This window comes from Mizuhopecten yessoensis, unplaced genomic scaffold (genome assembly GCF_002113885.1).
Source record: "Mizuhopecten yessoensis strain PY_sf001 unplaced genomic scaffold, ASM211388v2 scaffold7695, whole genome shotgun sequence".
NCBI lineage: Eukaryota > Metazoa > Mollusca > Bivalvia > Pectinida > Pectinidae > Mizuhopecten > Mizuhopecten yessoensis.
The window spans coordinates 203,698-226,951 of NW_018407176.1; the positions used below are offsets into that span (position 1 = coordinate 203,698).

Below are 23,254 nucleotides of genomic sequence, written 5' to 3' on the forward strand. Positions count from 1 at the left end.
TCACTGTGTGTGGAGTTATCATTGTGTGTGTTGTTTTCGTCGTGTGTGATGTTATCACTGTGTGTGGAGTTATCATTGTGTGTGTTGTTTTCGTCGTGTGTGATGTTATCATTGTGTGTGGAGTTATCATTGTGTGTGTTGTTTTCTTCGTGTGTGATGTTATCACTGTGTGTGGAGTTATCATTGTGTGTGTTGTTTTCGTCGTGTGTGATGTTATTACTGTGTGTGGAGTTATCATTGTGTGTGTTGTTTTTACTCTGTGTGTTGTTTTCGTTGTGTGTGGAGTTATCATTGTGTGTGTTGTTATCATTGTGTGTGTTGTTTTCGTTGTGTGTGATCTTATCATTGTGTGTGATGTTTTCATTGTGTGTGATGTTTTCACTCTGTGTGATGTTATCATTGTGTGTAGTGTTATATTTTGTGTAATGTTATTACTGTTTGTTATGTTATTATCGTGTTTGGTGTGTGATGTTATCATTGTGTGTGATGTTTTCATTGTGTGTGATGTTCTTACTCTGTGTGATTTTATCATTGTGTGTAGTGTTATAATTTTGTGTAATGTTATTACTGTTTGTTATGTTATTATCGCGTTTGGTGTGTGATCACTGTATTAGCTGTTTGTGATATTACCTTTAATACTTTGTGATCTACCTTACATGGTGTATCCATTATAAGACGGTACGGGTCTGACCAAACACACACGTCCCGGATTTTGTCATGCCATTACGTACAACAGGCTATATCGCTCGCAGGTGTGCTCTAAGCCGACAAATTTTCTCAACATTTCAATTAAGTGGTAGTTAATTTTGTCGTGACACCACACCTGCAGGCTAGATAGATCCTGCGACAACATGTGGGGCGGGCTAGAGCACGTATCTACCCGGGCTGTCATTACTGTGTATTGTATACCTATAGTCAGCCTCCCTATGGTGTGGATCTGTTAATGACACTTGTGAGGACACTCACGTACACAAAAAACGTCCTCTTTTATATACGTATTATTTCTTAAATCGCCAATTTTCATGACGGTTGCTTATAATTATTTTAAATTAGCATTACATGTATCTAATTATCGCTATGTAACGTTTTAAAAATATAATTTGGCCAATAAATGAGAAAATGTTCCACGTCCACAAACCTAACGATCAATGTGTAATGTCGGAGGTTTCACCAAGTCTTCGTCATGTCATCGATCTCCACGTACTGAGAACGTGTTCACGCGGCCCGAAGGTTAACCTCTTAATACGTATATATATATATATATTTCTAATTGTTAATATCCAATCTGTATTAGGAACCAAAATGTCTCGGGTTTGTAAGCTAGCCTTTGCCACGGGTATATAAAAAGAATAAAATTGTCTTTAAAGCAGATATTCGTGCTATAAAGCTATTTCATTTTTTAAATACATGTGTTTTGAAAAAAAAAATCACCTATTTTTGTCATTTTTCTGACAGGTTTGATAAAATGTCCAATGGTAGATGTAGGATTATTTCAAAAAAGGGGTTCACCTCTTAAATATCGTGGTATATATTCGCCATCCTTAATCCGCACCACAGTAGGCAGCTATATCCGCACAACAATCCACATGGGCAACTCTACAAAAGTTGTAGTTTTTGAGATCAGAACAACACAATGACAGAGGGAAGTTATTTAAATAGGGCATTCCTGGAAGTCATGTTTACACAAAGGTCCATAGAGGGAAGTTACTGAAATAGGGCATTCCTGATAGTCATGTTTACACAAAGGTCCATAGAGGGAAGTTACTCAAATAGGGCATCCCTGGAAGTCATGTTTACACAAAGATCCACTGAGGGAAGTTACTCAAATGTTGCATTTCTGGAAGTCATGTTTACACAAAGATCCACTTAGGGAAGTTACTCAAATGTTGCATTCCTGGAAGTCATGTTTACACAAAGGTCCCTAGAGGGAAGTTACTCAAACATGGCATTCCTGGAAGTCATGTTTAAACAAAGATCCATAGAGGGAAGTTACTCAAATATGGCATTTCTGGAGGTCATGTTTACACAAAGATCCACAGAGGGAGTTTACTCAAATAGGGCATTCCAGGAAGTCATGTTTACACAAAGGTCCATAGAGGGATGTTACTGAAATAGGGCATTCCTGATAGTCATGTTTACACAAAGGGCCATAGAGGGAAGTTACTGAAATAGGGCATTCCTGATAGTTATGTTTACACAAAGGTCCATAGAGGGAAGTTACTCAAATACGGCATTCCTGGAAGTCATGTTTACACAAAGGTCCATAGAGGGATGTTACTGAAATAGGGCATTCCTGATAGTCATGTTTACACAAAGGTCCATAGAGGGAAGTTACTCAAATAGGTCATTCCTGGAAGTCATGTTTACACAAAGACCCACTGAGGGAAGTTACTCAAATGTTGCATTCCTTGAAGTCATGTTTACACAAAGATCCACAGAGGTAAGGTACTCAAATATGGCATTCCTGGAAGTCATGTTTACACAAAGATCCACTGAGGGAAGTTACTCAAATGTTGCATTCCTGGAAGTCATGTTTACACAAAGATCCACAGAGGGAAGTTACTCAAATATGGCATTCCTGGAAGTCATGTTTACGAAAAGGTCCACAGAGGGAAGTTACTAAAATATGGCATTCCTGGAAGTCATGTTTACACAAAGATCCATAGAGGGAAGTCATACAACTGTCGAACTCCTTGAAGTCATGTTTACACAAAGATCCACAGAGCGAAGTTACTCAAATATGGCATTCCTGGAAGTCATGTTTACACAAAGATCCACAGAGGGAAGTCATACAACTGTCAAACTCCTGGCGTTCATTTTACAGGAAAATTAACAAACAAATATATAAATAAGATTACGCGAGATAAAAACTACACAAATACCCGACAATTTTCACTTCGAAAGTAACAAAAATAATCTGAAATTAAAGATGTGCCTGAAAACTGAGCTGTCGTTAACGGTTATGGTCAACACTTAAGTTAGAAATATCTCTTTTATGTTTGTAATATCATATATATATATCAAATCAGAAGAATCCCGTATTGTGATTTCATCCACAGCTCGGGGCCTGTAACCTAAACGAGGATAGTAAACAGTTAGTTTTCAACAAATCGCTCCGAAATATTAAGGTCGGCGTCTGAAAGATCCCCGGCAAAATGAACAATAAATAGCATAACTGTTTCCCAGAATCAATCAATTAAATTGATGATTGAAATTGAAATTGAAATTTATTGATGGCGTGCCATTATGGTCTATTTGCAGACCGGCCGCCATAAATCCAAATTAAAATTCTTTGTTATATGTGCATCTATTGATAAATAGCATACATGTTTGATGGGTACGTGGTCAGGGTTATCTTATCAATAAATCTGTCCCGCAATAATATCGTTACACCTTGCTATTCAAAATATACCAGTTTCTTAGGCTTTCCTTGAAAAATAAATTCACGGTTAGTTTTCGCTTATTATCAGTCATAAACATAGTTTTACAAATGTACATAAGTTACTTTGTTTATCTAGTTAATACTGTAAATAGGTCGCTGACAGGAATGCCGTTTTGGCATTGTTTGTTTGTAGAAATCTTGACAAAGAACGCGCTTAGTCGAGCAAGGAAGTCGTGTGTCACCAGACACATGTATTGTAAACCGTGCACATGTGGCGACAGTCTCCAAACTACATCGACAAAAAAACACACCAGGAGTATTGAACGGCAAGATATTATTGTCTCGTCACATAATGCTTAGTTGCGTATTCTGCAAAGATATAAATACACTTATTTACAGAAATTGGCAACTTATTTTAGCAGATCTGTATATTCTTGACAATACAATTGGGCACTGATATCTTGTTGTTTAAAATCTATGTTTCTTTGTGCAGTACGGCAGGCTGCGAGACGCCAGAAGTCGGGAGAGATCACACCCTCCGCGGTTTCTTACATCATAGCCGCAGCCGGAACAATTGTGCCATATTTCATTGCTACGCATCAAATTAAAATGAATTTGTGGCAGGATTCTTATTGGTTTTCGGCAAAAACCACGAAACTAAGCGTACCACTATTTGAGTGCTGCCGTATTATCCTTTCTCTCTCCGCTACAGTTACGACATGACATCATACTTATTACCATAAGTCATCTTTATTCTACCAGACAAAAAAGTACCATCAATTTTTAGAATTAATAAAAATTTGACAATGTAGGTATGAATGGCTGACGATATCTTATTCGTAAGCGGTATATATAGAGGACAGGACGCCAATCGCCATGGTGTATATATAGAGGACAGGACGCCAATCGCCATGGTGTATCATTGACAATTATCATCATAGTCTGTTATTAAAACTTTGTCTTCCACCAGGTCACCAGAAACCAAAGTCTCCTTCACTCCCCTCAGTCACATCAGTAACCATGGTCACCTCCTTCCATCCTTTACTCTCATCAGTAACCATGGTCACCACCTTCTATCATTTACTCTCATCAGTAACCATGGTCACCTCCTTCCATCCTTTACTCTCCTCAGTAACCATGGTCTCCTCCTTCTATCATAAACTCACATCAGTAACCATGGTCACCTCCTTCCATCCTTTACTCTCATCAGTAACCATGGTCACCACCTTCTATCATTAACTCTCATCGGTAACCATGGTCACCTCCTTCCATCCTTTACTCTCATCAGTAACCATGGTCACCTCCTTCCATCCTTCACTCTACTCAGTAACCATGGTCACCTCCTTCCATCCTTCACTCTCCTCAGTAACCATGGTCACCTCCTTCTATCCTTTACTCTCATCAGTAACCGTGGTCACCACCTTCTATCCGTAACACACATCAGTAACCACGGTCACCACCTTCAATCTTTTACTCACATCAGTAACCATGGTCACCTCCTTCTATCATTAACTCACATCAGTAACCACGGTCCCCACCTTCAATCTTTTACTCACATCAGTAACCATGGTCACCACCTCTCAATCCTGAACTCTCATCAGTAACCATGGTCACCTCCTTCCATCCTTCACTCTCCTCAGTAACCATGGTCACCTCCTTCTATCATTAACTCAAATCAGTAAACATGGTCACCTCCTTCCATCCTTTACTCTCATCAGTAACCATGGTCACCACCTTCTATCATTTACTCACATCAGTAACCATGGTCACCTCCTTCCATCCTTTACTCTCATCAGTAACCGTGGTCACCTCCTTCCATCCTTCACTCTCATCAGTAACCATGGTCACCTCCTTCAATCCTTTACTCTCATCAGTAACCGTGGTCACCTCCTTCAATCCTTCACTCTCATAAGTAACCATGGTCACCTCCTTCCATCCTTTACTGTCATCAGTAACCAGAGTCACCACTTTCTATCATTAATTCACATCAGAAACCATGGTCACCATCTGCCATCCCTAACTCTCATAGAAACTATGGTCACCACCTTCCATCCTTTACTGTCACCAGTAGCCATGGTCACCACCTTCTAGCATTAACTCACATCAGTAACCATGGTCACCTCCTTCCATCCTTCACTCTCCACAGTAACCATGGTCAGCACCTGCTATCATTAACTATCATCAGTAACCATGGTCACCGCCTTCTATCCGTAACACACATCAGTAACCACGGTCATCACCTTCAATCTTTTACTAACATCAGTAACCATGGTCACCACCTTCAATCTTTTACTCACATCAGTAACCAAGGTCACCACCTTCAATCCTGAACTCTCCTCAGTAGCCAATGGCCACCACCTTCTATCTTTAACTCACATCAGTTACCATGGTCACTACCGTCCATCCGTAACACACATCAGTTACCATGGTCACCACCTTCTATCATTAACACACATCAGTTACCATGGTCACCACCGTCCATCCGAAATACACATCAGTTACCATGGTCACCACCTTCTATCATTTACTCACATCAGTTACCATGGTCACCACCTTTCATCCGTAACACACATCAGTTACCATGGTCACCACCTTCTATCAATAACTAACATCAGTTACCATGGTCACCACCTTCCATCCGTAACACAAAACAGTTACCATGGTCACCACCTTCCATCCGTACACACATCAGTTACCATGGTAACCACCTTCCATCCGTAACACAAATCAGTTACCATGGTCACCACCTTCCATCCGTACACACATCAGTTACCATGGTCACAACCTTCCATCCGTAACACACATCAGTTACCAAGGTCACCACCTTCCATCCGTAACACACATCAGTTACCATGGTCACCACCTTCTATTATTAACTCACATCAGTTACCATGGTCACCACCTTCCATCCGTAACACACATCAGTTACCAAGGTCACCACCTTCCATCCGTAACACACATCAGTTACCATGGTCACCACATTCTATTATTAACTCACATCAGTTACCATGGTCACCACCTTCCATCCATAACACACATCAGTTACTATGATCACAACCTTCCATCCGTAACACACATCAGTTACCAAGGTTACCACCTTCAATCCGTAACACACATCAGTTACCATGGTCACCACCTTCTATTATTAACTCATATCAGTTACCGTGGTCACCACCTTCCATCCGTAACACACATCAGTTACCATGGTCACCATCTACCATCCGTAACACACATCAGTTACCATTGTCATCACCTTTTATCATTTACTCTCATCAGTTACCATAGTCCCCACCTTCCATCAGTAACACACATCAGTTACCATGGTCACCACATTCAATCTTTTACTCATATCAGTAACAATGGTCACCACCGTCCATCCTTTACTCACATCAGTAGCTATGGTCACCAACTTCTATCCTTAACTCGCATCAGTAGCTAGGGTTACCACCTTTCATCCTTTACTGTCATCACCTTCCATCCGTAACACACATCAGTTACCATGGTCACCACCTTCAATCTTTTACTCACATCAGTAACAATGGTCACCACCTTCCATCATTTACTGTCATCATTTACAATGGTCACCACTTTCCATCCTTTACTCACATCAGTAACCATGGTCACCAACTTCTATCCTTTACTCGCATTAGTAGCCATTGTTACCACCTTCCATTCTTTACTGTCATCAGTTACCATGGTCACCACCTTTCATCCTTTCCCCACATCAGTTACCATGGTCACCACCTTCCATCCTTTACTCACATCAGTTACCATGGTCACCACCTTCTATCATTTACTGTCATCAGTTACCATGGTCACCACCTTCCATCATGTACTGTAATCAGTTACCATGGTCACCACCTTCCATCCTTTACTCACATCAGTAACCATGGTCACCACCTTTCATTCTTTACTGTCATCAGTAACCATGGTCACCACCTTCCATCCTTTACTCACATCTGTTACCATGGTAACCACCTTCAATCCTTTACTCACAACAGTAACCATGGTCACCACGTTCCATCCTTTACTCATATCAGTAACCATAGTCACCACCTTCCATGTGTTACACTCATCAGTACCTGCGATCACGACTTTCCTACCCCATCTCTCATCAGCACATAACGCTATCATCCCTTTTCCCACCCTCCGCCCACTAATTTTACCTTTCATCCTCCAAGGTTCGATATGACTTGTATGTGTACTTTCTTAATCTATAAGTATGGCGTGTAAACTAAATATCGAGAAGTACTGGAGATAATATAATACTGACTCTTCGGTAGTCTACGTCAGCCCGTACTTTAGTATACATTGTATTGTGTGTGTAAACTCTCTAAAATCAAAGCAATATAAACAGTGATGAGTATTTTACCGATATCAGAACTTGAACGTTGTCATATATCAACATATCATCTATTTCGGGAGAGTGTTAATGAATATAACCGGAAGTGGAAGGGGAGTAATCAATATTTCGTCAAAGTGTGTAACATGTTGCCAGAATACATGTTGCTCATCCTGGGAACCCGACTTTCGAATGCCATTCCTTGTTTATCGGTTGAGATTGTTAAGTATACATGGATTCTGCGTAGCAAGTTATTATGAATAGATAACAAGTGACAAACACGCCATTCCGATCTTTATAGTGAATGCGTGTTTCAGAAAGTGGAACATTTGCTTTATAGCGGAACTCGAATGTTTACTTTCGTGATACATGCGGCTAATCGAACGAAAACCACCGGAGGAGTGAGCCTAATATTGATACCCGTGATCTCACTGGCTGGAAACAGGAAACGATGACGAAAAACAACACTTTATGTGACGTCATTGAAGTTGAAGAGGTACCTCAATGCTTCGCAGGTTATAACCATTCATAAGACTGTAGTAACGCGTACATTGTCACCAATCATAAATGCAGAGATATACGACCATAAACTGAGAACTATTTTCCAAAATTAAGTGTAGTTTTGTATCCACTTAGTGTTGTTGTCCCACTGGTTAAAACCAATTCTTTGACTTATGCTTCGCCACAAGTAACCGGATATCGCCATCTATAATTTCTAGAATAAAGAACAAAATTATCTCATTTGTAAAGTCCTTGTGTAAATTACAACAACACAAAAATCACGCGTCAACCCTAGTTCGTAACCTGCTAATAAAACGTCTGTTTCAATTGGGCGCTTAACAGGTAAATTTGTAGGTGGCGGAGCACGCTCATTACTCGGGGTCTAGAGTGGGGTGTGCGTCAATTGGCTGGCTTTGTGTCGGGGTAAATGTCGTTCCATTAAAACATACATTTGCCCTTTATCATGTTAAGTATTTTGACTGACAAGAGGCCTAGACTGTTAAGGGTGGTAACTCGAGATGGACACAAACAGTGGTTGTGAAAATGAGATATCTAAGTAAACTGTCGGCAATCGCTCAACTAGAAAGCAAATGGTCCCAGCCAATGAGAGACGGTGAGGGAGGAGTCAACCGAACGCACACCAACACCACGCTCACGGATTCTGTCATACAAATCTCTACCTTGTTTTCCTAAAAGCATGGAAAGCACCATGTTTTTGATTCTCAATGAAACAATATTCATCGTAAAATCAAAATTTAATTTGGATGTATAAATGATACACCAGAACAGCTCAGATAGTGTGTGTTTTTGATGAACGTATATGTTGTTAGTGTCTTACGAGAAACACGTGTGTTTTGCGAGTGTTTCCTCTGCGATAGCCACGGTAGTATGACAGGAGAGGTGGTGTACCGGGTGGAGACTAGCTGGACATAGCCCTGGATGTGTGGCAGGGATACACGTGTTCGCAGGTGTGACAGTGCTCTGGACACTTGAGGTCATTACAATAGCTTTCTAATACTGGCCAGAACTCTAAATATCTGACAATGTGGGAAAACCGAAACTTAAAGTGCAGAACAATGAGGCGCTCACAGCATTGTATTATCACGGTGCCCTAGACCGACTTACTGGTGTGTGTTCTCTCTCACTTTCACACAAATTAAATGTAAGGAATTGTGTATTGATAAATCGCCCACTTGGTAATCCAAGCCAATACTGGCTCCGCGACCGCAACATTTATACCTGCATGGACGACTCACCTCCATCATCAACAGGGAGCACGCTGTCAACACCAGTGTAAGATGATTGGGAAAGTGTTAAGAAGACTTTTCGGAAACAGGCGGATTCTAGTGATAGTTATATTCGTTGTCGTCGGTTTTGGAATACCTTCGCACGCGCGCATGAAAGTACCAGCGGGTTTGACCCCCTCTACTAAATCTTCCAACCAGACGGAGGTGATAGAGAGACTGTCCCGGTTTTTCGGGATAGATAGGGTCCCCGCCCGAGTCATTCACAAATCCCCTCCCCAGTTTATGATCGACTTATATGCTAGTATCACCGAACCGGGAGGGCTCGTCAAACGGGAGAGTCCATACCGGGCTGACGTCATCAGGAGCTTCCCCGACAGAGGTAAGTCATATGACGTACGTAATTCTCGACAAAACGTCATCAAAATAAGTTAATAGAGATATGTATAATTAAATTCTAGATTCAGATATTTATTTTACTCAGAGGCGAAGCATTTCGATATGTAACACGAGGTCACACATTAACATACAAGAAGATAACTTTCACATCAACTGTAGAATGTTGTACAATGTTTCCGAATTGTTACGTCTTGAAGAGTAAAAGATGTGACTTAGTTTCCGAATAACATCCACTTTGACAGCCCTCGTATGTAACTTATCTATTGACAAGGATCAATGTTATCATTGAATTCCACAGACTAGGAGAGGTTTGAATGGTTTTGCTATGTGAGTGTAGACCTATGATAGTACAGTCTGTTACTCCTCCTCCTCCACTAAACACGGGCTGTCGTTAATGTGGAAGTGACCCCCTCCCCATCTCAACGTCACGTCTCTCAACTGTACGTGCACTTGTCAGATCTTAATAGCTGTGCGTACTCTTCCTCCTCAAGTTTAGATCATAAAGACGAAACATATGGCTTTTACAATAATTGAAAGCAATACGTTTTATTTGCAAACTGTCTCACCACTGTGGTAAGTACTTTAAAAACAAGCAATGTCGGCTATTGGTGCTACACACGAACTTCATCATATTCAGCTACACAGAATGAAGCTATGTTGTTTCTGTGTTGTTAGCAGTCGTGTCCCTCTCTGTAATTAAATTAAACATGTGTTCTGCCCGGGAAAAAAATGTCACATTTTTAGCACGTGTTTAAACATTTGTTTTACCACAAACGTCTCCAAATACGTAGCGCCAGGACAAGTATTATACAATCTGAGGGTATATCTTATACGTCATCAGGAGGTGTATCCTATACGTCATCAGAAAGTGTATCTTATACATCATCAGAGGGTATATCATTTACGACATCAGAGGGTGTATCTTATACATCATCAGAGGGTATATCTTATATGTCATCAGAGGGTATATCTTATACATTCAGAGGGTATATCTTATATGTCATCAGAGGGTATATCATTTACGACATCAGAGGGTGTATCTTATACATCATCAGAGGGTATATCTTATATGTCATCAGAGGGTATATCTTATACATTCAGAGGGTATATCTTATACATCATAAGAGGGTATATCATTTACGACATCAGAGGGTGTATCTTATACATCATCAGAGGGTATATCTTATACATCATCATAGGGTTATCTTATACATCATCAGAGGGTGTATCTTATACATCATCAGAGGGTATATCTTATACATCATCAGAGGGTGTATCTTATACGTCATCTACATCATCGGGGGTATATCTTATACATCATTAGAGTCTATTTCTTAAACATCATTAAAGGGTATATTTTATACGTCATCTACATTATCGAGGGGTATATATTATAAGTCATCAGAGGGTATATCTTATACGTCATCAGAGGGTATATCTTATACGTCATCAGAGGGTATATCTTATACGTCATCTACATCATCGGGGGTATATCTTATACGTCATCAGAGGGTATATCTTATACGTCATCAGAGGGTATATCTTATACGTCATCAGAGGGAATATCTTATACGTCATCAGAGGGTATATCTTATACAATCAAAGGGTATATCTTATACATCATCATAGGGTGTATCTTATACATTATCAGAGGGTATATCTTATACATCATCAGAGGGTGTATCTTATACATCATCAGAGGGTATATCTTATACATCATCAGAGGGTGTATCTTATGCATCATCAGAGGGTATATCTTATATGTCATCAGAGGGTATATCTTATACATCATCATAGGGTATATCTTATACATCATTAGAGTCTATATCTTATACATCATCAAAGGGTATATTTATAAGTCAGCAGAGGGTATATCTTATACGTCATCAGATGATATATCTTATATGTCATCAGAGGGTATATCTTATACGTCATCAGAGGGTATATTTTATACATCGTTTACATTATCGGGGGTATAACTTATACGTTAGCAGAATGTATATCTTATACGTCATCAAAGGGTATATATTATACATCATCAGATGGTATATCTTATATGTTATCAGAGGGTATATCTTATATGTCATCAGAGGGTATATCTTATACATCATCAGAGCGTATATTTTATATATCGTCTACATTATCGGGGGTATAACTTATACGTTAGCAGAATGTATATCTTATACGTCATCAGAGGATATACGTCAAGACAGTACTATGACAATGTATAAGACAGGAATATGATATTGTATGAGACAGGACATAACAATGTATGAGACAGGAATATGATATTGTATGAGACAGGAACATGATATTGTATGAGACAGGAATATGATATTGTATGAGACAGGAATATGTTATTGTATGAAACAGGACATAACAATGTATGAGACAGGAATATGATATTGTATGAAACAGGACATAACAATGTATGAAACAGGAATATGATATTGTATGAGACAGGACATAACAATGTATGAGACAGTACTATGACAATGTATGAGACAGGAATATGATATTGTATGAGACAGGAATATGATATTGTATGAAACAGGACATAACAATGTATGAGACAGGAATATGATATTGTATGAGACAGGAATATGATATTGTATGAGACAGTACATAACAATGTATGAGACAGGAATATGATATTGTATGAGACAGGACATAACAATGTATGAGACAGGAATATGATATTGTATGAGACAGGAATATGATATTGTATGAGACAGGACATAACAATGTATGAGACAGGAATATGATATTGTATGAGACAGGAATATGATATTGTATGAGACAGGACATAACAATGTATGAGACAGGAATATGATATTGTATGAGACAGGAATATGATATTGTATGAGACAGGACATAACAATGTATGAGACAGGAATATGATATTGTATGAGACAGGAATATGAAAGAGTATGAGACAGGAATATGACTGTGTGAGACAGGACAATGACAATGTATGAGACAGGTATATGACAATGTATGAGACAGGAATATTACAATGTATGAGACTGGACATAACAATGTATGAGACAGGAATATGATATTGTATGAGACAGGACATAACAATGTATAAGACAGGAATATGACGAGGTTTTAATATGTCTACCTTGATATTTTAGGTTCGGTCTGATCAACTGATAACGTCTAGCATAAACAAAAATTAGCAAATTGCAAGTAATGTATTAACATTTAATTCACCAGGGGTCAGTACCTGGATTCTGTCCTATATAAAAATGTTCATCTGAGCACAGTTGGTTGTTTAGCATGCCCCAGATTAGATACAGTTATCGATACGTACGTCTAGGATTGTCGCAAAGAGAAACGTGGTTTTTGATGTTTAGCTCATATATATGAATATCAAGTGTTAGTGAAATATTGCCTACCTGCATGTCGAGTGTCCAGATAAGAGTGCACAAGAATATAATCATTGTCAAACTCAGGTACAATGTAAAGAATATTTATTAAATTTAGGAAAAAATAAAGCAGTTTTGTTTCTCATAAAAGGTGTTAAAGCATCAGTATAGACTGTTGATGTAGGGGGTCCCTATCGGAATGAATTAGCGAGTTTCTTAACCTCGCAGGTGCGAAATCTGTATATGCAGGTGTATCGCTTAAAGACTAACGCCACAGAGGGGGTACCTGTTGTCACCTGTAGAATTATATCGTTGGAAGGAGTCTGTGTGACACGACTGTCCTACCTTGATTACAGGTACACAGCTTGATTACAGGTACACGGCTCGTAGGGACTGCTCTATCTCCACACAGCGGATTAACTTTATCTTATTATTATTTATATGATTAGGAATAAAAGCTCAGAAACTTCGTGAAAACATCTACCCCGATTACCGTGTATATCATGATCACTTTTCACTGTATAACGTATAAGTATATGAAACCTCCATTTCGTGAGTACCGTCCTGACTAATGACTCATGAGTACCGTCCTGACTAATGACTCATGAGTACCGTACTAACTAATACGTCATGAGTACAGTACTAACTAATGACTCATGAGTACAGTACTAACTCATGACCCATGAGTACCGTAATAACTAATGACTCGTGAGTACAGTACTAACCAATGACCCATGAGTACCGTACTAACTAATGACTCATGAGTACCGTACTAACTCATGATCCATGAGTACAGTACTAATTAATGACCCATGAGTACCGTACTAACTCATGATCCATGAGTACCGTACTAACTAATGACTCGTGAGTACAGTACTAACCAATGACCCATGAGTACAGTACTAATTAATGACTCATGAGTACAGTACTAACTAATGACCCATGAGTACCGTACTAACTCATGATCCATGAGTACCGTACTAACTAATGACTCATGAGTACAGTACTAACTAATGACTCATGAGTACCGTACTAACTAATGACTCGGGAGTACAGGACTAACCAATGACCCATGAGTACCGTGCTAACTAATGACTCATGAGTACCGTACTAACTAATGACTCGGGAGTACAGGACTAACCAATGACCCATGAGTACTGAGTACAGTACTAATTAATGACTCATGAGTACAGTACTAACTAATGACTCATGAGTACCGTACCTACTAATGACTCATGAGTACCGTACTAACCAATGACCCATGAGTACAGTACTAACTAATGACCCATGAGTACAGTACTAACTAATGACCCATGAGTACAGTTCTAACTCATGACCCATGAGTACCAATGACCCATGAGTACTGAGAGTACAGTACTAACTAATGACCCATGAGTACCGTATTAACTAATGACCCATGAGTACAGTACTAACTCATGACCCATGAGTACAGTACTAACTAATGACCCATGAGTACCGTATTAACTAATGACCCATGAGTACAGTACTAACTCATGACTCGTGAGTACAGTACTAACTAATGACCCATGAGTACAGGACTAACTAATGACCCATGAGTACCGTATTAACTAATGACCCATGAGTACAGGACTAACTAATGACCCATGAGTACCGTATTAACTAATGACCCATGAGTACAGTACTCACTCATGACTCGTGAGTACAGTACTAACCAATGACCCATGAGTACAGTACTAACTCATGACCCATGATTACAGTACTAACTCATGACTCATGACTACCGTACTAACTAATGACTCATGAGTACAGTACTAACTCATGACTCATCAGTACCGTACTTACTCATGACTCATGACTACCGTACTAACTCATGACCCATGAGTACCGTACTAGCTAATGACCCATGAGTACCGTACTAACTAATGCGTCATGAGTACAGTACTAACTAATGACTAATGAGTACAGTACTAACTAATGACTCATGACTACTGTACTAACTGATAACTCGTGAGTACCGTCCTTACTAATGGCTTATGAGGACCGGTACTACTGTAATATGACTTAAGAACACCGGTAACCGGACAGTGACCTTTTGAGTTTCAGGATTGGTATTATCAATACTGGTATTTAAGTTCACATTGCTTCATTGGTTTTTAGCAGTAGAACATGTTTATGCTCGGATATTTCTAGATTCGGTATTAAGCCCCATTCCCGACACGCAGAATCTCTTAGGTGCAAGACGTTATGATGACATTATGCGAAATGTGTAATTTACAAAGTTAATTATATTTTCGATTGTTTGTGTTACAATTAATCTATTTTGTCTACAAAGTGATGGATGAGAACAATTAGTGATACGCTCAGTTTCATAACCGATCATTCTATCATGTTATTTAAGGTTTAAAACGCATCTTTTTAACATTCATTCACATTTGTTCATAAAGGTTAAAAAATGCATTTCAATCCTGATATTTACGTTAAAACATCAAATACTATTATTCTATCGTACTTTGTGGTCTATGTTAAACAAATTGTTTTACCAAATGGCGGAACAGCCATTTTTACGGGTACAAGAAAGTGTTTTCTATTGTTACCAGTACCGTTAGGCGGCCAACGTCAATGGAAATCATTCGGGAATTTCCGTCATAAATTCAATTTTACGTCACGTCATGATTTGCTCATGATAACTCAAAATAATTTGACAGAAAGGCCCGAACAGTTTCCAATTTTGTAATAGTTATTGCGTTTATTGGATTATATTTAACTGTATTTTTTATTTGTAAGTTTATCTAAGGACTGTATAAAGCAAATGATAATATTATACCTGATGTTTTATTCCACTGCCTCCATTGTCTCGTTTAACGGCACGCTACACCAGTACCTACTCTGTAAATGTTTACCTTTATTAGCTTGTTTACCTCATTCTTTACTGTTTTATAGACCATGACTGTGATGATACATACAACATTATTTTACTTTTATACTGTTTTCTTATCTAAAATTGTTACGCTTGAATATCTATTTTGATGCAGGGCCATATTGTAAACTAGACGCTATCTCAATGTTTTACCTTGGACAAACAAAGAATACATAATAAAACAAACAAATAAATAAATAAGTGTTGTTCTCGAAACACGTGCACTTAAATGAAACTGACTCTCAAAACTTGTGTCAATATTGGTCGGTTAGTTGTTTGTCGCTATTACCTTACTTGAACTGTTTCACAAGGGCTTCGATTCCATCCGGAGTTTTCTTTTTATGATGCAAAAAAGACTCAATAACGTACATTTGTATTGGTAGTATCGTGTTGGCCTATCAGCCCGCTATCTATGGAATAACCCCCACAATAGCACCGGGTCCCTGCTTACATGTGCACCGTGACAGTACTAATGTGATACCGAGATGTTGTTGGTTTTGTGTGATCTACCGATACAAACACAGGTATGACATCCGGGTTACTCGCTATATGTGGAAGAATGACTGTTGTAAAGCTATGGCGGTCAAGGAGTTCCTATTAAGTATTTACTCAATAAAGGAAAGTTATGACTATCTTGTAAGCGTTGCTATTATTTTCCCAATAAACAGCTCCAAAGAGTAATGACAGTACTATACCTAGCGACCGTCTGCGTGACCCAGACAACACACCTAGGCTAGTCACACAAAGACGTTTATACTGGTCAGAAAACATACCTAGGCTAGTCACACAAAGACGTTTATACTGGTCAGAAAACAGGGTATTTACCACTTTTCTCATTTTATAATGAAATTACATCTTTAGGAAAAGATGACTTCACACTTGGAATCCGAATATTTTCCAGAGATTTCGGAAAGTGCAACACCCTAACAACCTAAGACGAATTCCAAGAATGAACTAATCAGCCACTCTCGCCCGAAAAACGGAAAATGAAAAGAAGGAAACAGTCTCCGATCGACTCATACACCAAGAACTGAAGCTGATGGCCTGTGACAACTCGTAACGGCCAAAATAAACCACGAACAGAATGGAAATAGTAACCCCTCCTCTCTTTCTTTGCTGAAATTGGCGGGAGACATCATGGCAGTGCTACATCCGGAACACCTCGTTTCATTTCGTTTGTTTTGTGCGAATTCTTGTCTTTCTCTTTCTTTTTTATTGACCTTAAGTTCCGTTATTCCTCCGTTACTGATTCTGTGGTATTCTTGTTTTGTTCAACATTCTGCCTGGACCTCGGTCGTTATAAAGTATTATACAGTCTGCATGTACCTTTCTCGTGATAAAGTGTTAAACATTCTGCATGAACATTGCTCGTAATAAAGTGTTAAACAGTATGCCTGAACATTGCTCGTAATAAAGTGTTAAACAGTCTGCCTGAAAATTTCTCGTTATAAAGTGTTAAACAGTCTGCCTGAACATTTCTCGTTATAAAGTGTTGGACAGTCTACCTGAACATTGCTCGTTATATAGTGTTCAACAGTCTGCCTGAGCCTTGCTCGTTATATAGTGTTCAACAGTCTGCCTGAACCTTGCTCATTATATAGTGTTCAACAGTCTGCCTGAACATTGCTCGTTATTAAATGTCTACCAGTCTGCATGAACCTTGCTCGTTATAAAGTGTAAAACAGTTCGCCTGAACCGTCCTCGTTATACAGCGAAATGCCCTGTATTATGAAGCGACGTTTATCGGTCTCATCTGTGTTGTCCACTAAATGAAAACGTTGTTAATTATAAGCTGTGTTATCGACAGTAGCCATCTTGGCTTTAGGACAGTTATAAAAACATGTCAAAGCAGTTTTATCTTATATTGTTATAGTAAAGCTTGTCGCACGGTATCATTTTTTTAATGTTACTGTGGTTAAACGTGGTACTGTTTCAGACTTAATTCTATGTCCGAATCTACAAGAAGATAGACATTAGCATTGTTCTGTTGTATCAAACCTCACTAACGGATATTTGTTATAAATGCTTAGATACCGTTGGAGCTACAGTGTCACAGACCTTAATATTGTGATAATCACGCGCCCTTGCTGTACAGAAGAATCTGTAAACAGTCTGTAGATAACCGTGTGTCCTTAATGTTAAAAGAAGACTATGTAGATATCATGTTAACCATCTTGTGCCCAGGACACAGACTAGAATTTGCAGATAATATTTAGGTAATCTTGTACATTGTAGCTACAGCATAGAATCCGTAGATAAACCAATGGTGCACCTCTAGAGAATAACCTGTAGATAATTTATAGAAGATGATATCATTAACTGTCTAAATAGAGGCATCTTCAGTCGAGGGTTGAGCAATCAAGAATCGAAGAGCGAGATTTCTGACATGCAATTTCCATGGTGAGGTGAAGCTTTCATGCTAAGTAATGTCCACGGCAGATGTAACTTACAAACTACGTAAACATCTAATGACCGTTATATGGGTCTCTTCATTAAAACGTGCTTTGAACTGAGAAAGGTGGGCTTGCAACGTGTCTGAGAAAGGTGGGCTTGTTACGTGTCTGAGAAAGGTGGGCGTGTAACGTGTCTGAGAAAGGTGGGCTTGTAACGTGTATGAGAAAGGTGGGCTTGTAACGTGTCTGAGAAAGGTGGGCTTGTAACGTGTCTAAGTTTCATAATAATAGTTACAAATAGTCCCTTCGTTGTTGTGTTCATGTGTAGGTCGATCCTTTGAATGTATGTTGTTTGGATAAAAATGCAATAGTGTTGAATTGAATTGTAACCTTAAGGGGTAATGGAGGTTTCAGGACACATTTAACTTTAAGGGGAGATATGACTTACATGTTAGATGAATTTCGAGTTCCTGTCCGTTATGGGGTATTTTTGGTATGTTTTTTTATGAATAGCTTTTGGTTATATTTAAGCAATGATCGCTTATGCAAATTGCGTGTGGTCCTGTAACACACTGACAGACTTAATAAAGACCGCCATGTATTGTGTTTCCCCGATATATATACTTACTTTGTATTGCCAACATAAACATCTAACAAAGTCAGTTGTGACGTAAGAAACTATTACTCTGGTGTGAGGAACACGTTATCACAATGTAGCGTCACAATTATAAAATTCAAGATAGCTACTGGTTTTCATTTTATTGAAAATCTGCCTCAAATTTGGAAAACAAATACGAAGTTAAAATTTGTTGTCAAAATTTAGGAATGCTATAATTATCAAACCGCATTCTGTTCACAATCACAGTCCTACTGTGTTTACAGACAAATCATCACTCTGTTCAGAATAAAGTAGCATATGTCACTATAAGTCTGGTAGATTAAATCACTATGTCTGACTAAACATATAGTAAGGGTTCAAAAGAATACCCGATTTATGTCCTAATCCCAGTGATCCTATGATATTCGGGGCTTAGGGTGTAAGGGTGTTTGTTCAATCAATAAATAGTGTGTGCTGGGTCAGGTTCAAGTGTAGCGGTTCAGACCGTGCCAGGTGTACGAACCCCTCTATACAGTACACAAATAGGTAATACACCCCGTTAGTGGTAAGGTTTACCTTCTGAAGTACTGGTTAACAGGCCCCATGGAAAGGCTGTTATTAAAATATCCATGTAAAGGATGTAATTCAAATATCCATGTAAAGGATGTAATTATAGTATCCATGTAAAGGGAGTAATTCAAACATCCGTGTAAAGGCTGTAATTAAAATATCCATGTTAAGGATGTAATTCAAATATCCGTGTAAAGGATGTAATTAAAATATAGGTGTAAAGGATGTAATTAAAATATCCATGTTAAGGATGTAATTAAAATATCCATGCAAAGGATGTAATTAAAATATCCGTTTAAAGGATGTAATTAAAATATTCATGTAAATGATATAATTAAAATAGACACGTAATGATTGAAACTAAAGTATCCATGAAAACATTACAATATCCATGTAAATGTTGTAACTAAAATATCCATGTAAAAGATGTAATGAAAATATCCATGTAAAGGACGTACATGTAATTTAAATATCAATGTAAAAGATGTAATTTAAATATCAATATAAAGGATGTAATTTAAATATCCATGTAAAGGATGTAATTTAAATATCAATGTAAAGGATGTAATTAAAATATCGATATAAAGGATGTAATTTAAATATTCATGTAAAGGATATTATTGAGATCCATGTAAATGATGTAATTTAAATATCAATGTAAATGATGTAATTTAAATATCAATGTAAAGGATGTTATTGAAATATCAATGTAAAGTATGTAATTTAAATATAAATGTAAAGGATTAAATTAAAATATCCATGTAAAAGATGTAATTTAAATATCCATGTTAAGGATGTAATTTAAATATCAATGTAAAGGATGTAATTTAAATATCAATGTAAAGGATGTAATTCAAATATCCATGTAAAGGATGTAATTCAAATATCAATGTAAAGGATGTAATTAAAATATCAATATAAAGGATGTAATTAAAATATCCATGTAAAGGATGTAATTTATATATCCATGTAAAAGTAGTAATTACAATAGCCATGTTAAGGATGTAATTAAAATACCCACGTAAAGATTGTAATTAAAATATCCATGTCAAAAATGTAATTTAAATATACATGTGAGGAATGTAATTGAAAAATATCCACGTAAATGCTGTTATTAAAAATTGCCACATAAAGATTGTGATAAAAATATCCATGTAAAGTATTTAATCAAAATATCCACGTAAATGCTGTAATTAAAAATTGCCACGTAAAGATTGCAATTAAAATATCCATGTCAAGGATGTAATTAAAATATTCATGCAAAGGATGTTAGTAAAATATCCATGTTAAGGATGTAATTTAAATATCCATGTTAAGGATGTAACTCAAATATCCATCTTTAGGATGTAATTTAAATATCCATGTTAAGGATGTAATTGAAATAATCATGTACTGGCTGCAAGTAAAATATGCTTATACGGAATGTCAGTAAAATATCATGGTATGGACTGTATCAAAATATCCATGTAATTAAATATCCATGTACGGATTATAAGTAAAATATCGACTTAAGGCTATAATTAAAATATCTATGCAACGGTTGAAACTAATATATCAGTATAAAAGCAATAATTTGAATATCCTTGTACGAATTATTATCAAAATATGCAAAATACAGAAAACACGTATTCTTCAGCATAGAACAAATCATACAGAACGCATTTATTTTAAAGAACAGAGCAAAACATAGAAAGAAAAGAAAGAAAAACATACTGAAAACATTTATTCGAAACCCCCCAGAATAAAACATTCAAAACATACAGTAGGTATTCCAACGAACAGAACCAAACACGAAAACTATAGTCATTCCTAAGAACAGATCAAAACACACAAATCACATCTATTCTAGAACAGAAGCAATCATGAAGACTATATTCATTCTATGTAATATCAAACGTACCCTGGAAGTAGAGCACATCTATCATACAGAACACAAATGTGACAAGAACGAAGCTTTATGATCTTTCCATGGTTGAAGTAGGGAACAGTCTATGTACCGGCTGTAATTACCATCCTTAAACGGATTGTGATCAACATAGCAATCATGTTAAAATGTAATGAGAGTAAAACCATGACAATGTTATACATGTATATTCTAAACACACGTTATGTGTGATGTCGCTGTACAATGGCGATATGTGATTATGACGTCCAATCACATGACCCTACACTAAGTTCGCTATTGGCCTCCTGCAATGACCTTATTTTCTATGACAATAGTAAAAAGACATAGCAGATATATGTCAATCGTATTTTCACCTGGCACTCGTTATACTGTCAGACACACCTGTCACGCCATCACAGCTACTTGTAGATATATAGGTAATGCTAGTACGATTGAATTTACAGCACACAGATGTTTAAATGCTAGCCTGCATAAGCAGTATTTTATTTTGGGTTTCAAGATCTACTTTGAATTCAACATTATATTAGTTTGACTTCACACCAATATAAAAATGGTGTCAGTGAAAATATCGTTACTCCAGATTACAGCTACACACGTGGAGAAACCATTGACCAGCTGACGGCAATTTACATAAAACTCCTTAAAAGTCAAACATACAATTCAACAAGAACATCATGTCTTTGAAAGTAAGTTGAAACAAACGCTGAAACTGAAGAAGGTTTATATAGGCCTAGCACGTCATCATCTCTACTTTCAGCTCAGGATGTAAAGACGAAAATTAGAATGTTCACATTGCATGACGCATGAACTATGATGAAGATGACAAGATAAAGACGAGTTTTGCGTGGTGTGATGCCTCATTGCCTGTATGGTGCAGACCCACCTCAGAGGACAACCCAGAAAAGGATGTGTAGCACTGCGGCAGGCCTTCGCAAATGGCACCTTATTGCCCCCGTTGTCTAGTAGTGCTGTCGACAGGCAGGCGCTAACTTGTAGAATTGCCGACAATGATTGGAGGTTTCCGTAGGCTTTAATGATATGTCTGTACGAGACACCACCAACACACCACTCTTCATCGGACTGTCGTAGAGGAGCCCACCTTAACACACTCAACAGGCTTCAAATAATCGTTCACCCGAAAGTAAGGTCGTTTTGTATGAAAAAAAAACTACTAACAATTACTAAAAAGATACCTCCGACTGAACTACAATTAATGTTAATTTAAACGTTGTTTTTGAATTTAATATATGGATACTCGATTCATTGCATTATACATCCAATTCTACAACTCCTTGTTTCAAATTACTGGAGGTGACGGGAAAACCCCCTTTAATTGATGTTTTGATATTGGGAAAATTAATATGATATGAAGAAATAGATGTCATGACGTACAGGAGACACACACACACACTTTGCAAAAAAATACAGGAGAGATATGCAAATGTCACGACATAAAGGAGAAATATACAAATGTCTTTACATACAGGAGAAATGAACATGCAAATGTAACTACGAACAGGAGAAATGTAAAAATGAAATTACGTACAGGAGAGATATACAATTGTAACTACGAACAGGAGAGATATACAAATGTAACTACGAACAGGAGAGATATACAAATGTAACTACGAACAGGAGAGATATACAAA

At 37.7% G+C, this 23,254-nt stretch overlaps 1 protein-coding gene across 1 annotated transcript in view; it reads left to right on the top strand.

Annotated features, from left to right (window-relative positions):
• The first annotated feature begins 8,886 nt into the window (after positions 1–8,886).
• Positions 8,887–23,254, top strand: part of LOC110454149 (bone morphogenetic protein 2-like) — a 42,672-nt gene continuing 28,304 nt past the window's right edge. Inside the window, exon 1 of the mRNA XM_021503525.1 lies at positions 8,887–9,851. Coding sequence (XP_021359200.1) covers positions 9,524–9,851 — 328 coding nt within the window. The 5' untranslated portion in view covers positions 8,887–9,523. The remainder of the gene's footprint in view (positions 9,852–23,254) is intronic.